General features: G+C 34.7%; 1 protein-coding gene across 10 annotated transcripts in view; it reads right to left on the bottom strand.

The window, feature by feature from the left end:
* The window catches only part of Dmd (dystrophin), a 2,486,572-nt gene that overhangs the window by 2,050,069 nt on the left and 419,280 nt on the right, over positions 1–17,223 (bottom strand). Inside the window, exon 1 of one of the 10 annotated variants that reach the window (XM_021262586.2) lies at positions 1,776–2,063. The exons of 8 other annotated variants lie outside the window; for them this stretch is intronic. In XM_021262586.2, coding sequence (XP_021118245.1) covers positions 1,776–1,806 — 31 coding nt within the window. In that variant the 5' untranslated portion in view covers positions 1,807–2,063. Of the gene's footprint in view, positions 1–1,775; positions 2,064–17,223 lie in introns of those variants that run through there. One more of the 10 variants, XM_087189978.1, reaches the window with a different exon arrangement.

Raw genomic sequence — 17,223 nt, 5'->3', positions numbered from 1 at the left:
GCATAAGCATTACTTGATAGTTTAAAATACACTATAATAAAGTTCCATGGGGGCATATCTTTAAAAAAAGTTAGCTTTCTTCAAGTTCTAAAATTTTAAATCTTATTTAAAAACCTACAACAGAGCAGAGTGTAAGGTTGCCTTGCTTTATTCCAGAATTGTATATTTGCTGTTCTTTCAAAATTGTTCTACACACTGGTATATGATTTTAATTTTATAGAACTAAATTTCAACAGCAAGTGATTTGGATAATATTTATACATTAATGATTATAAGAAATAGAAATAGCAACTTAAAATGGGATGTACATTGCATGTGTGTGTATTACAACGACTGTATATATATATATATATATATATATGCACATATGTATTTTTGTAATGATAGGTAATGGAACAGAATTTCAGTTAGAAAGCAACAGAGAGCCAGGCTTGGTGGCACACACCTATAATCCCATCACTTGGGAGGCTGAGGCAGGGGGATCTCTGTGAGTTCAAGGCCAGCCTAGGCTTCATAGTGAGCTCAAGGCAAGTCTGAGCTACATAGTGAGACCCTGTCTCAAAAAATAAAAAAATGAAAATAAAAACAACAACAAAAGAAATCAGTAGTGAGGCTCACCAAAGACATTTGTGTAGGGAAATATACATATACATATACATATATATATATATATAAAATGTATATTATATATGTATGTTCATCCAGTTGATATTTGTGTGTGTGTGTGTGTGTGTGCGGGTGTGCTAATTTGTTTCCACAAATACTCCTAGGAGTAAGTTTTGACTGTTTTTTTGTATAATTTGTCAAGTAATACCTATTTGGAGAGATTTATTTTTTCATACTTAATTATAGACACTGCCCTCATATCTATTTTAGTTGACTATAATCCACAAGTCAAAAATAGGTGACAAAAGATAATCCCCTTCATCGATCACTTTGGGACACACACTATTTTATGTACTATTGTAACTGTTCTATTATAATCTTTAATTATTAGTCATGTGGCTTCCTTAAAAATAAACACAGACTTTTCAATTTTTATATGAGTCTAACTCTAAAGCTCTGCCAAAATGCTAGGTTATGAAAGACATGAAATAGCATGATGACTTTACTGCAGAATATGATTAGAAGTCTCATGTTTTTATGTTGTTCTCTCAACAAGAGACTTTCCAGTTATTTACCCAGCACAGGTTATATCATTAAAGAATTCTCATGACATGCTACAGGAAAGAGTCCTCAAAATACTAGATATGAGAAAGAAACTTTGCAATTGAATCTTTATCAATAATACTGAACTTGTCATTTATCTATCACACTTATTTTCTTTTTATTTTTTCCCCTATGATATACCAGCTAACTTTTTCTAGCATTCAGGCATCCAGGTTATTCCTACACAGAAATTACTTCACTGAGAATATTTATTATGCCATTATCCTAATAATAACTGATACACAAACTACAGCAATCAAAATACTGTTACATTTTCTCCAAGATAATTATGAATATTATATTATTTTAGGGTTTCCTAAACAAGAAAGATGTGCTTTTATTCTTTGGCAAAGAAACAAAACTCAATTCTACCTGTCAATCTAAGTTATCCCAGTGAGAAACATACATGTAAATACATACAAACCTATGTATTATAAACTATATAAAAGATAACATTTATTCACAAAATAAGGTGATAATTTAAAACCAAGCTGCCAAATTAGTGAGATTGTCACAAACTAAAAGTTATACCACAGCTAAAATACTTTTAGTTACTTTGTACTTACAACAGTCTTCTACTTCTTCGCACCAAAGCATTTGTAAGACAAAATATATATATCAAGGCAGCGATAAAAATCTTGGTAAAAATTTCTCCCAACTTTACTGCTCCAGTAGGCTGAAGTACGATGAGAAACCAATAAATTTCAGCAGCCTTGAAAAAAATAACACTTCAGTTTTTCCTACTCATTTGTCTCTGAAGGCAATTGCCTCTAAGATCTGAGTCCTGTAGGGAGAAAGTGAGTGATTCCAACACGGAGTGAGTCAACATAGTAACTGATGCCAGGATTCTGTAGAGGCCTCTGGATATTTCAAATTCCAGGACCTGCGCACAAGCAATCAACCCGCCTTTTCTCTCAAGTTGGTTTCCCATAATAGGACTGCCCATGGACACTACATATAAGGTTGTGCTTCCAGCATGACAAGCCTTGTGAATTCTAATAATGCTCAGCTGTGTTCTGATTAACATTCTAACCAGAGTAGCACAGTGGACATCGTACTTGCTCTTCAGGTCCTCTAAACACAAAAACTCTTCAGTACAATCTAGAACAACATTTTCTGTCATTTTTAGGTAAATTTCAAAAATAACAGAGCAGAAAATCCTGATCCAGAATTAACTATGAGGTGCCTTTCTCTTTTTCTGTCCTCAAAAACTTTCATTTTCCTGAACAAAGAAGAAATGCTCAGAATAATCTATGAATTTGTTAGGTATCTTCTGTCTAACAAAATTAAATTTTACCCCTTTGGATCCAGTCAAAAGTCATGTATTCATGAGCCCAGCAGTATAAGTAAGAGAAGCAGCAGTAAAAGGTAGCCGCTAAGTTTTAAATGTAGTATGTGAGTAGGTCTCATGGGATAAATTTCCTGTTAAAATAAAGACCACTCATAAGAGAACAAAGAAATCCTCCTAAAATGCTTAATTTCAGCTGTGGGTTATGATAAAATTTCTTTACTAAAAATTTACTACTTTTCAGTTTCTTTGGTACTGATTATTAAAACTATTCTTTCAGACATTGAATTAATGACCATTTAATGATTCTCAAAACAGACTTTTTTGCATTAAATGAACACAAATATAACAGGTTATTCGTTATGTTTGTAGATTATCCTTTGCCAGTGGAAGTCCTTTTCATCTTCTTCCTTATTATATTACTATGCAACATGTGATCTTGGTATTTATAAAAAGTTACAGTAATAACATTTTTACAAAGCTAGTCCCTGCTAAAATTATTTGAGTATTTTCATAGTCCCATTTCTTAAAGTGAAAGATTCATTTTCTATTGCCATGTATTCAATTGCTTGGAATAGAAATAAATAATAGATATGAATAGGAATAAAGACATACAGCCTCTTACTATGATGTTTACCTTAATAATTATACTAGGAAATAGACATTGATACAATGAATATATGCGGTTTTGTTACAAGTACAGATTTGTGTAGCAAAACCTCAATGAAGATATAAATCTACTCTATCACCATAAAGACATTCCCCATGCTCCCCGTTCACAGCCACACTAATCATCCTACCCCATCATCCTGAAAGTCTGGCATCCACTCGCTTGGTTCTCCATAGCTCTAACTTGGTCACATCAAGAATGTTAGATAAATGGAATTATTCAGTTTGTGACCTTTTCAGATTGGCTCTTCTCACTGAGCACTGCATCCTCAAGTTCCATTCAAGTTGTTGTCAATAGGTTGTTCATTTTTATTGCAAATAGTGCATCATGGTATGGATACTCTATGATTTGTTTAACTGTTTATTTTTGGTTGGACACTCTGTTCCTCAGCTTTGGCTAGTACAAATAAAGCTGAAATCCATAGACAGTTCTTTCATCATTTGGATTAATGCCCAATAGTGTAATCATTGGACCTAATAACAAAGGTATGTTTAGTATTTGAAACACAGTGTCTAGATGTTTTCCAAAGAAAATGAAATTTTGCATATCTACCAGCAATGTATGAGTGATAAAGATTTTCCACATCTTTTAAAGTGTTTGTCATTTGAATGTACTTTTATTTTTTAATATTTACTAATATAGATTTTATAAATAGCTCAAGTTACAAAGACCATCAAAAGGTGGTATTTGAGCTGTTTTTCTTTAATTAGTACATGTTTGCAGTACATAATGAATACATTTGTTGTAGGTAGTTGGTAGGTATACGTGACACATCTGAAATTTTTTTATATCCCCTTCCCCTCCTCCCTACATCTGTTGGTCTCCTTCCCATTTGCAAAAAACCTATCTGTCTGTTTCCTATTGTCCTTCTATTTTGCTCTTTAATTTACTTACACTTCAAGTTTCTCATAGAAGAAAAACCATATGATATTTAAGGTTGTGTATCTGACATTTCACTTAGTATTATGAATTTGAGGCACATCCATTTTCCTATCAATGACTGAAATTTATTCTTCATTTCAGAATAGTACTCCATTGTACATAAATACTGCATTTTCTTTATCCATTCATCGATTGATGTACATATAGGCCACTTCTAATTTTTAGCTATTTTGAATTGTGCTGCTGTAAACATGGATATGTGTATATCACTGTAATATGATGTCTTCAACATTTTTGGAAAGATGTCTAGTAGGGGAATAGCTGGGTCAAATGGAATTTCAATTTTTGGTTTTTTGAGAAATCTGCATACTGATTTCCACAGTAGTTGTACTAGTTTATATTCCCAGCAAAAAAGCAGAAGGGCTTATTTTCCCCACAGCCTTATCAGCATTTGATATTACTTGATTTCTTAATGACAGTCATTGTTTCTGAAGTAAAATGGAATCTAAGTGTTGTTTTAATTTCCATTTCTCTAATGACCAGCAATGTTCGACTTTTTTATGTATTTATTGGCCATTTCTTCTACTTCTCCCGAGAAGTGTCTATTCATTTCAGTTGGCCATTTTTTTAAAAAGCTGGATCTTTCATTTTCGGAGGTCTCATTTTTTGAGTTCATTATATATTTTAGATATTAATCGTCTGAGGTATAGGTGCAAATATTTTCCCATTTTTGTTTGTTTCCTTTGCTATGAAAAAGCTTGTTAGTTTCATAAAATCTTGTTTGTTGTTCCTGGATGTTATTTTGTGTGCAACTAGGGTTCAATTCAGAAAGTCCTTGCCTATGCCCATGACTTCAAGAATTTTAGCTTCCAGCAGGTTTAGTGTTTCTGATATAATATTTAGATATTTGAATATTTTTGATTTTAGTTTAGTGCATGGTAAGAGATATGAGTCAAGCTTCAATCTTCTGCATGTAGATAGCTAATTTTCCCAGCACCATTTGCTGAAGATGTCATATTTCCCTCAGTATATGTTTCTGGCCCCTTTGGCAAAGATATGATGGCTGAATGTGTCTGGGGTTGTTTTATCCGTTATTCTGTTCCATTCTTCCACAGGTCTGATTTTGTGCCGGTTCTGTGTTGTTCTTATCACTGTAAATATAAGTTGAAATCTGGGATTGTTATGCCTCCTGCTTTGCTCTATTACCCATGATTGCTTATGCTCTTCTGGGTCTCTTCTGGCTCCATATGAATTTTATGAATGTCTCTAATTCTGTGTGGATTGTTGTTGGTATTTTGATTGGAACTGCTTTAAATCTATGTATCAGTTTTTGGAGCTTGTTCATTTTGCCAGTGTTGGTTCTGCGAACCTAGGAAGAGAGGATGTATTTCCATTTTTGGTCTCCTTTTTCAGAGTACTGTAGTTTTCATTGTACAGTTCTTTCACTTTTGATTGGGTTATCTGCTAAAAATTTAATTTTTTGATTTTATTGTGAAGGGTATTGTTTTCTTGATTTCTTTCTCGGTTTATTATTGGTGTACAGGAAAGATTTGAATTTTGTGTGGTGCTTTTGTATCCTGCTAGATTGGTGAATTTGGTTATTACTGTAATATCTAGGAGTACTTTTGTGGAATTTTTTGGATCTTCTACGTAATTTCTTCTACATGATACCATCTGCAAATAATTATATTTTCACTCCTTCCTTTCCTATATATCTCTTTCTTTTATTTCTTTCTCTTGACTGATTTCTCTGGCTAATGTTTTGAGTATTATGTTGAACTGGAGTGGTGATAATGAACATTCTTGTCTGTTCTTCATTCTAGTGGGAAAGTTTTCAGCTTTTGCTGATTTAGTATGATGTGGACTATTGGATTGTCATCAATGGCTTTTTCCAGATTGAGATATGGTCTTTCTATACTTATTTTCTTCAGAGTTTTTATCATGAATAGATTTTGGATTTTTGTCAATGAGTTTTTCTGTGTCTATTGATATAACAGTGTGATTTTTGTCATAGTTTTGTTTCTGTAATGTATTACATTTATTGTTTTGCACATGTTGAACCATACTTGCATCCCTGAGATAATATCTATTTGGTCATGATATATAATCTTTTCAATGATTTGTTGCATTGTATTTGCCAGCATCTAGTTGAGGATTTTTGCTTTAATGCTCACTAAAGAGATTGGCCTTTGGTTTTCTTTTTAGTTGGGTCCTTGTCTAGGTTTGGAGCCAGAGTAATGCTACTTTCCATGAATGTATTTGGAAGCACTCCTCTTTTTATTTCATTAAAGGGTTTGTGGATTATTGGTGTTATATCTTCTCTGAGAGTCCTGCAGAATTCAACAGTGAAGTTATTCAGCAGTGCCTTGGGCTTTTCTTTGTTGGTAGAATTTTTATTACTGCCTCAATTTCAGTACCAGTTACTGGATTGTTCAGCATTTTTATGTCTTCTTTGTCCAGTTTTTGTAAAACATATTTGTCTGAGAATCTGTCCTTTTTCAAGATTGTCTAATTTGTTGGAATAAAATTTTTCATAATGATTGCTAATTATCCTCTGATCCTTAGACGGGTCTGCTGTTATTTTGCCTTTGTCATTTTAATTGTGTTGATATGGGTCTTTTCACTTCTTTTGGTAAGTTTGGCTAAGGATTTGTTTAGTTTGTTTAATATTCCAAAGAACCAGTTCCTTGAGTGGTTGATTTTTTATTTATTTTTCAGTTTCAATTTCATTAATTTTTGTTCTTTAAGATTTCTGTCCTTATACTAGGTTTGGATTTGTACTGTTCTTGTTCCTCTAGTTTCTTGAGGTGTATCATTAGGTTATTTACTTAAGCTCACTCTGTTTGTCTAATGAGCGCATTCACAGAAATAAGTTTCCCTCTTAGGAAAGTTTTCATTGTGTTTCATAGGTTGTATTATGTTGTACTGGTATCATTGTTTGATTCTAGGAATTGTTTAATTTCTTATGACTGTGTGTTCAAAAATGTCTTAATGGCCAAGCATTTGTCAAATTTCTCTGTTTTTTTCTGTGGTTAGTTTCTAGTGTCAGTGCACTATAATATAATAGGGTACATATGATGATTTCATAGCAGGCTTTACGAACTAGCGTATTTTGGAGAAAGTTCCCTGTACTGGTCAGAGAATGCGTATTGTTGTAGAAGGGTAGAAGATTCTGTAGATATCTATTAAGTTCATTTGTTTGAAAGTGGATCAGCTCTGACATTTGTTAATTTTTTGTTTAGTTAATATATTTGTGAGAATGGCATATTGATGTCACCCACTATGATTGCTTTGGTGTTTAATTGATCTTTTATATCTCGCGCTGTTTGTTTTAGAAAGTTAGGTGCCCCAGTATTCATTTTATTTACTTATATGTATATATATATATATGTGCATATATATATATATATATTTGAAAAATTATTTCTCCCTGTTGAATTGTTCTCTTAACTAATATGTAGTGACTTATTTTGCCTCTTCTGATCAGTTTTAGCTTGAATTTTACTTTGAGAATAAAATTGCTACACTTGCTTTCTCTTGGGGTCTTGATACATGGAATATTCTGCTACATCTTTTGGTTTTTGGTCTGTGAATTTCATTTTTGGATTAGATGAATCTCTTGAATGCGACAAACCATTACATTTTGTTTTATGATCCAGTCTTCTACTCTGTGTCTTTTAACTGGGGACTTGAGGCCACTTACATTGAATGTTATCACTGAAAGGTACTGACTTATTCTTTGTGTTATTTTTAGGTTGTTGACACTTTATTTTTCCTTTTTATTTAACTACTTGCCTTGCTTCACGTATTCATTCTATCAGACTTTTTGGCTTTCTTGGCTTGTTGTCTCTTTCTATGAAATTCTTGAGTTATTTTTTGAAGCTCTATTTTGGTGTTTATCTCTTAAGGCATTCTTTGCCATAAAATGTCTATTTCTCTACCAATTTTGTAATATAGCTTTGCAAGATATAGTAGTCTTGGTTAGAAGTTTTTTGTTTGTTTGTGTTTGAAATACTTCACTCCAAGCTCTCCTGGCCTTTAAAGTTTGTATTGAAAAGTCTGGACCTAGGTCCTGAGTCACACAGAACATGCCGAATCAGCCCGCTGCAGACAGGCAGGTCTGTGCACACCCTACTGAGTTCCTGAGTAGTGCAGAAGACGCAGAATCAGCCAACTGCAGACAGGCAGCGACCTAGTTCCACACTACAAAGACACAGAGGACACCAGACCACCAGACCAAGGTACTGAGTCATACCGCTCCTGGTCCAGAGGTAGGGGCTTCTGAGCCGCCGTCCCACTGCTCCTGGTCCAGAGGAAGGGGCTTCCCAGACACCATCCCTCCCGCTGCTCCCAGCCCAGAGGAAAGGGCTTTTGGGCCACCTTCTGTCCTGCTGCTCCTGACCCAGAGGAAGAGTCTTCCAGGCCTCCATCCCTCCCGCTGCTCCCAGCCCACAGAAAAGGGCTTTTGGGTCACCATCCCTACTGCTGCTCTCAGCCCCTGTCCCACCTCTCCCAGGTCAGAGGAGGTAATCTGTGCAGGTGCTAACAGCCCCCCGCCCCAGTCGAAATGAGAAAACACATAAATAAGTCTCAAAACCAGACTTCCAGATCACCTACAGCAACCCCAAAGGGAAATGAGATTGAACACTCTGATACGCAACCACCTGGACCCACTGAACTGGCAACGAAAGGGGATCTGGAAAAAAATGAAATCAGAAATAATTTCTCAGAAAACAGGAGAAATTGTGCCCCTAGTGCAAGACATGATTAATAACTCTGGAGAGGAGCACAGGAACATGATAGAATCCCAACATAAGAAACAAATGGAATCCATAAAACAGATGCAAATAGATTTCCAGGACATGAAAAACTCCATTGAAAGTCTACACAGCAGAATGAGCCAATGTGAGGACAGAATTTCAGATATAGAAGATAAGATTGCAATTAGCGCCCAGGAAAAGAAAAATTGCTTCAAAATTATAAGGGAACATGAGAAATCAATCCAGCAGCTGCTAGATGATGCAAAGAAGAATAACATAAGACTGACTGGGCTCAATGAAGAAACAGGAGAGAGTGCAGATGACATAAAAAAATCTCTTCACAGAAATAATGGCAGAAAACTTCCCAAGCAGGGGAAAAGAGCTTGACATACAGATAAGTGAGGCATATAGGACTCCAAATAGCCTTGATCAAAAGAAATCTACACATAGGAATATAATTGTTAAGATTCCAGAAACTCAACAGAAGAACAAAGTTCTCCAAGCAGTCAAAGAAAAGAAACAAATCACATACAAAGGAAAGCCCATCAGAGTCACAGCAGACTTCTCAACACAAACCATCAAGGCAAGAAGAGCTTGGAGTGACATATTCCAAGCCCTAAAAGAAAACAGCCTCCAACCCAGATTGATGTACCCTGCAAAACTATCTCTCAAAACAGATGGAGAAATAAGATACTTTCATGACAAAGAGCACCTTAGGAACTTCGTGAATACCAAACCAGCACTCCAAAGAATTTTAAACAATATCCAAGGAACAGACATTGAGGATCTCAACCCCAGGAAGCAAAGCAGAATGAACCCATCTGGCATGACAAGAAATTCAATGTAAAGGGGGAGAACCCAACAAAAAGAAAAACTCATGGCAATGACAAGTCAATATGTTTCAGTTAAAACCATCAACATTAATGGTCTCAATTCACCAATCAAAAGAAATAGACTGGCAGAATGGGCCAAGAAGCAAAATCCAACAATATTCCCCATACAAGAAACACACTTAATTCAAAAGGAAACTCATAGACTGAAAGTTAAAGGGTGGAAAACAATACTCCATGAGACAGGAACCCCCAAAAAAGCAGGAGTAGCTATCTTCTTGGCAGACCAAGTTGACTTCAAACCAACACTGATTAAGAGAGATGAAGAAGGACACTATATCCTTGTAAAGGGAAGAATCCAAGAGGAAGAGATGACAATCCTAAATATCTATGCACCAAACACTAGTGCACCCAACTATACAAAACAAATACTAACAGACATGAAAAGTCATATATGCACTAATACAGTTGTAGTGGGGGACCTCAACACCCCACTGTCACAAATAGATAGATCAACTAGACTAAAAATAAGTAATGAAATACTAGAACTCAATCGAACTCTTGAACAAATGAACTTAACACATGTTTACAGAGTCTTCCACCCCACAAAATCAGAATACACATTCTTCTCAGCTGCACATGGGTCATTCTCCAAAATAGACCACATACTCACACATAGATCATGTTTAAGTAAGTGCAAAGGAATTGAAGTTATCCCCTGTATATTATCAGACCATAGTGTGATGAAATTGGAGATCCATAGCAAAAGAAACTCAAAAAATTTCATAAACACGTGGAAATTGAACAGCACACTTCTGAATAACCAATGGGTCACAGAGGAAATTAAAGAAGAAATCAGACAGTTCCTTCAATTAAATGACAATGACAATACAACATATCAGAATCTATGGGACACAATGGAAGCAGTCTTAAGAGGGAAATTCATAGCAGTGAATATGCATATTAGGAAAACAGAATGAGCCCAATTAAACAACTTGATGCTGAACCTCAAGCTTCTAGAAAAAGAAGAGCAGGACAACTCCAAAGCTCATACAAGGGAGGAAATTATACAGATCAGAGGAGAAATCAATGCAATGGAGACTAAGAGAACAATACAAAAAATCAATGAAGCCAAGAGTTGGTTCTTCGAAAGAATCAAGAAAATTGACAAACCTTTAGCCAACCTTGTCAGACAAAGGAAAGAAAAGCCCCAAATCCATGCAATTAGGAATGAAAAGGGTGAAATTACAACAGACCCACCAGAAATCCAGAGGATCATCAATACCTACTCCCAGAACCTATAGGCCAATAAGATGGACAACACAGAAGAAATGGACAGATTCCTAGATACACATGAATTACCAAAGTTGAACAAAGAAGACCTAAAAATTCCGAACAACCTAATATCCACCAATGAAATTGAAAATGTAATTAAAAATTTATCAACTAAGAAAAGCCTGGGCCCTGATGGCTTCACTGCTGAATTCTACAAGACATTTAGAGAGGAACGGCTGCCACTATTGTTTAAAATCTTCAATGAAATTGAAAGGGAAGCAATACTCCCAGATTCATTCCTGGAAGCAAGTATCACCTTGATCCCCAAAGCAGAGAAAGGCCCAATGGATAAAGAGAACTATAGGCCAATCTCACTAATGAAGATAGATGCAAAAATCCTTAATAAGATAATGGCAAACAGAATGCAGAAGATTATCAAGAAGATAATTCACCCTGATCAAGAGGGATTCATCCCAGGGATGCAGGGATGCTTCAATATATGAAAATCAATCAATGTAATACACTATATCAATAGAGCCAAGGACAAAAACCATTTGATTATCTCCATAGACGCAGAAAAAGCATTTGACAAAATCCAACATACATTTATGATAAAAACCCTACAAAAAATTGGAATAGATGGTCTCTACCTCAAACTGATAGAAGTCATCTATGAAAAACCAACAGCCAATATCATACTAAATGGTCAAAAACTGAAATCCTTCACACTCAAATCAGGAACAAGACAAGGATGTCCACTATCACCACTCTTGTTCAATATAGTTCTGAAAACATTAGCCACGGCAATTAGACAAGAGAAAGAAATAAAAGGAATAAAGATAGGAAATGAAGAAGTCAAATTGTAATTATTTGCAGATGACATGATACTCTATATAGAGGACCCCAAGAACTCCACCAAAAGTCTTCTAGACTTAATAACCAAATTCAGTCAAGTAGCTGGTTACAAGGTCAACACACAAAAATCAATAGCTTTCCTCTACATGAATGACAGACTCACTGAGAGAGAAATAGGGCAAATAATTCCTTTCACAATAGCATCCAAATAACTGAAATACCTAGGAATCATCCTAACGAAAGAAATCAAAGACCTCTTCTCTGAAAACTATGGCACTTTGAAAAGAGAGATCGAAGATGATATCAGAAAAAGGACAGAGATCCCCCGCTCCTGGGTAGGAAGGATTAATATAGTGAAAATGGCCATACTTCCAAAATTGCTATATAGATTTAATGCAATTCCAATTGAGATCCCAGTAGCATACTTCACAGACCTTGAGAAAACAATCCAAAAATTCATTTGGAACAAGAAGAGACCCAGAATAGCAAAAGCAATTCTAGGTAACAGAGACATGGCAGGGGTATAACAATCCCCAACCTGCAACTCTACTACAAAGCTACTGTGATAAAAACAGCATGGTACTGGCAAAGAAACAGGCTTGAGGACCAGTGGAACAGATTAGAAGATGCAGAAACAACGCCAGACACACTCAGCCATCTCATCTTTGATGAAGGAGCCAAACACCCTCACTGGAGGAAAGATAGCCTCTTTAATAAATGGTGCTGGAAAAATTGGGCTTCAACTTGCCAAAGATTAAAACTCGACCTGTGTCTCTCACCATGCACTAAACTAAAATCAAAATGGATTAAACATCTAAATATTAAAATAGAAACTCTGAACCAGTTGGAACAGAGGTTAGGTCATACCCTTGAAGACATTGGTGTAGGAAAAGATTTTATGAACAAAACCTCAGTTCCCCATGAACTAGCACAAACAATCACCAAGTGGGATCTCTTCTTATTAAAAGGCTTCTGCACAGCAAGAGAAACCACCAGCAGTGTGAACAGACAACCCACAATGTGGGAAAAAATCTTCATCTGCTTTTCCTCAGACAAAGGTTTACTATCTCAAATCTATAAAGAACTTGAAAAGATCAGACCTCCCAAATTTAAAGACCCAATCCAAAAATGGGCATCTGAAATGAACAGACATTTCTCAGACTAGGAAGTAGTAATAGCAAATAAATACATGAAAAAAATGTTCAACATCACTGGTTATTCGAGGGATGCAAATGAACACAACGCTGTGATTCCACTTCACTCCAGAAAGAATGGCTGCTATCATGAAATCAACCCATAGGAAATGCTGGGGGGGGGCTGTGGGGAAAGAGGAACCCTGCTCCACTGCTGGGGTGAGTGTACACTGGTGCAACCACTGTGGAAATCAGTATGGAGATACCTCAAAGAACTAGGACTGGAAATCCCATTTGACCCTGCTATTCCACTGCTGGGGATCTTCCCCAAAGAATTAAAAGAATCATACCACAGTGATATATGTGTGCCCATGTTCATAGCAGCACAGTTTGTGATAGCTAAAACTTGGAAACAGCCCAAATGCCCATAAACTGGAGACTGGATAAAGAAAATGTGGGTTTGCTTTTTTTATAAATAAAATTGAGTACTACTCAGCCATAAAAAATAGAAGTTAGAGACATTTATAGCTAAGTGGAGGCACATTGAGGCAATACTCTTAAGTGAAATAAATAGAACACATATGTATAAATACCAATTAGTTTCTCTGGTGTGAGAAACTGAAAGTGTAAATAAGGACTAAAATGTATAATAGGTAATGTGAAATAGGAAGAAAAGGGGCAAAGGGGAAGGAAGTGGGAGGGCTAGGGGAAAGCAAAGAAGGGTATGGAATTAACATGAGAAAATGGAAAAATAGGAACAAAATCTTTGTAAATAGTGAGGAATGGAGGGTTTGAAGGGAGGGCTGGGCAAGGGTGAAAAATAAGAACCAAGAGAAATTATGTAAAGGTGCAAATTTCCAATGATGAATGTCATTATATTGTATAGCTAAAATGTACCAATGATTAGAATCAATAATTGATAATGCAAAATAGGAAGAAAAGGTCCAAAGGGGTAGGGGTAGTGGGAGGGGCAGGGGAAAGGAAAGAAAGGAAAGAAAAAATGCTGAGAAATGGAAAAAATCGAAATAAAGTCTTTGTAAATAGGGAAGGGTTGAGGGGGTGAAGGGAGTGCTAGGAATTGGGAAAAAATGAGAACCAAGATGCATCATGTAAAGGTACAAGTTCCCAATGAGAAATGTAATTGTGTTGTATACCTACAATGTACCAATAAAAGAATTTAAGAAAAAAAAATATATTTTTGGCATTTTGAAAGTATTGAATTAGGCTTATTGATGCATTTCTGGAAGACTGATAATTTCACCACATTGAGTCTTCAATCAATAAACAGTATGTTGTTCCAACATTTAGCTCATCCAATAATATTTTGTAATACTACTTTAAAAAAATGTTTTGTAGTATGAATAGTCTGTGTTTTGATATTTCCATTATACTTTTAATAGTATTACAGGAAGTAAGTACCTTATTTGAAATGCTTCATAAGAAGTGTTCAGGAGTATATATGCGTGTGTGTGTGTATATATATATATATATATATATATATGGGATGTGGTAATTTTATAATCTAATATGTTTTAGGGTGCATGACTTTTGAATGTAACCCAGCACATGAGATCAAGTGTAGAATTTTCCAGTTATGTCATTTTGGTACTCAAAATGTTTCAGATTTTGTAATATTTTGGATTTTGAAATTTTAAATTAGAAACTCTTAGTCTGTACTTTCAGATGTATATGTGATCAAACAAAGTACAAGAAAACAATAGATGTTTCAAGGTCAGAGTTTTGAAAAAGAACTACATCAAAATAGTCTGTAAGAAAACATGCATAACATGTGTATATTGTTAAAATGATTTTAAACAACATTATAATTGTTCATGAAGTAGACATATATTTTTTCAAGAGTACAAAATAAGTTTTTCTTACATTGAAGTCATATATCAGCATGCTTTGAAAAATTAATTTTAAGCCTACATTTTTATGATACATACTACAAAATGAAGACAGATCCTTGCTTATATTTCAATATCAATAATCCTTGCATTATAAATTGAATTTCATATTAATTAGAAAAACATGAGCATGATAAATGTAAAAGTGAACAAGGAATGAATTCTTTAGTAACGAAAAACCCTGAGATCATTATTTTATGTTAATATGAAAGGATTATGTCATTTTTCCAATTTATTAAATTACTTAATATCATTTTAAGCATTATGATTAATATAGATTCCTAAGATAAATAAATTGGGAAGAAACAGGGTTCACAGATACGGTATTAAATTAAGCTCACCAGTTTATTGATTTGGGAAAATCATTTTGGGCCAATTTTGCGTCTCATTTTCATAATTATACGTACTGTTTGAAATGTTACATTTTATATAAAGTCATATATATTTCTTAAATATAAAAAGTCTCTCTTTAATCCAATGGAAAAAATGAGCCAATTTTGTGTCTAGTTTATAGCCAATGAATCTTGAAAAAAATCACATTAATATGATTCGGGAAATTTGGTGCTTGCCAATATAAACAAAAAATCTTGGTGATGTTTTGATAGAAAATACATCAAAACTATAATTGGCAGGGAAATGACTTATTAACTATGTTTATATCTCCCTCCATGAACACAGCCTTTATATCTATTACATATATATTTATTTCATACAAGTTGTACTTTGTTGCAAATTAATATTTTACACATTTTGTTAGTCATATTCACAAGTATATCATTTTGGGAGAAACTGAAAGGTGTTAAATTTAAATTTAAAAATTTGGTTTCCAATTATTTATTGTTCATAAATAAAAACGCTACCTTCTTTCTACCTATTTATCAATCTATCTTTTATATATCTATCTTCTTTTTTGTTTTGTTTTTTATCTCATTTTGTAGTGCAGGCTGACTTTGAACTCACTCTATGACCCAAGCTGGCCCCAAACTTACAGTGATCCTCCCGCCTCAGCCTAACATCAGTGTTGGGATTACAGGCGTGTGCCACCATGCCTGCTGGCCTGCCTGCATGCTTGCTTTCTTTCCTTCCTTCCTTCCTTTCTTCCTCCCTCCCTCCCCCTCCCTCTTCTTTCTTTCTTTCTTTCTTTCTTTCTTTCTTTCTTTCTTTCTTTCTTTCTTTCTTCCTACCTATCTTTGCAATTCTGGTGAAAAACCCAGGGCCATGTACATTCCAGGCAATATCTCTACTGGTGAGCTACAACCTCAGTTTCTACCATTATTTCTTTGAATCATTTTTTATGTTAAGGAAACTTTACATAAGACCTACACTTTCAACAGAATTTTAAGCATATGATAGTATCTTTATACACACAATGTTGCAGATCAGATTTCTATAATTTGCTCACCATACATAATTAAAACTTTATTCTTACTGATTAGCCATTAATTTAAGTGTTGACATTGTATCCTAAGAACTTGTTGAATCATTATTTTGAATAATTTTTAGAATACTAGGGATTTTCTACACAGACCATCATAACATCTGCATAAAGGACAATTTGTCTCTTGTTTTCTGATTTGTGTGTTGTTATTTACTTTTTCTGCATTTCTGCACAGGCTAGAACTTCTAGTACTGTGAAAAATAGCAAAGCTGAAATCACATGTCTTTGCCTTGATCCTAATAATAGGAAGAAAGTTTTAAAATCTTTTCACATTATTACAACATGAGCTGTAGGATTTTTGTAGATGTTCTTTATGAAGTTGAGGAAATCTGTCTTGAAATCTGGTTTCTGAGAGTTTTTATTATGAATGGCTGTTGAATTTTGTCAAACATTTTCCCTGCCTCAATTGATACCATCCAGTAATAGTTTTTCTTTAGCCTCTTAATATTATGTGTTTAGGAGCTTTGTCTGTCTGCCCACAGGCAGTATCGGGCTGCACTTTTTTTGTTCATGTTATACTGTGTTTGTCTGGTTTGGGTATCGGTACTTCTGGCCTACAAAGCATATTTAGAAGTTGTGCCTCATCTCCTATGTTCTGGAAGGTGACAGTTCTCCTCTTTCATCACATGAAAAATGTCATGGCACTGCCTTCTGATGTCCATGGCTTCACATAAGAAATCCTCCGTTATTTGAACTTTTGGCTAATAAATAAAGAAGCATTTCTATACCATTACTTTGAAGATATTTTTTCATTTCAGACTTTGACTACAATGTTTATAAACGTGGGCTTCCTTGTATCTATGCTGTTTGTTCATGTAGTTCCTTAAATCTGGAGGGTTTGTCTTTTACCAAATTTGTTTATTTTCAGCCATTAATTCTTTGAGTACTTCTTTAGGAGCCTCTTCTTTTTTACTGTCATTTAAGAACTCTGACGTAATGGATCATAGATATTTTATAATCTCCTCAGATCACTGAT

Source organism: Heterocephalus glaber, unplaced genomic scaffold (genome assembly GCF_053883595.1).
Source record: "Heterocephalus glaber isolate CG9 unplaced genomic scaffold, H.glaber_assembly_v1.0 deba00001547, whole genome shotgun sequence".
Taxonomy (NCBI): Eukaryota; Metazoa; Chordata; class Mammalia; order Rodentia; family Bathyergidae; genus Heterocephalus; species Heterocephalus glaber.
Note: the sequence above shows the minus strand (reverse complement) of the source record. Positions and strands in the feature narration are given on the sequence as shown.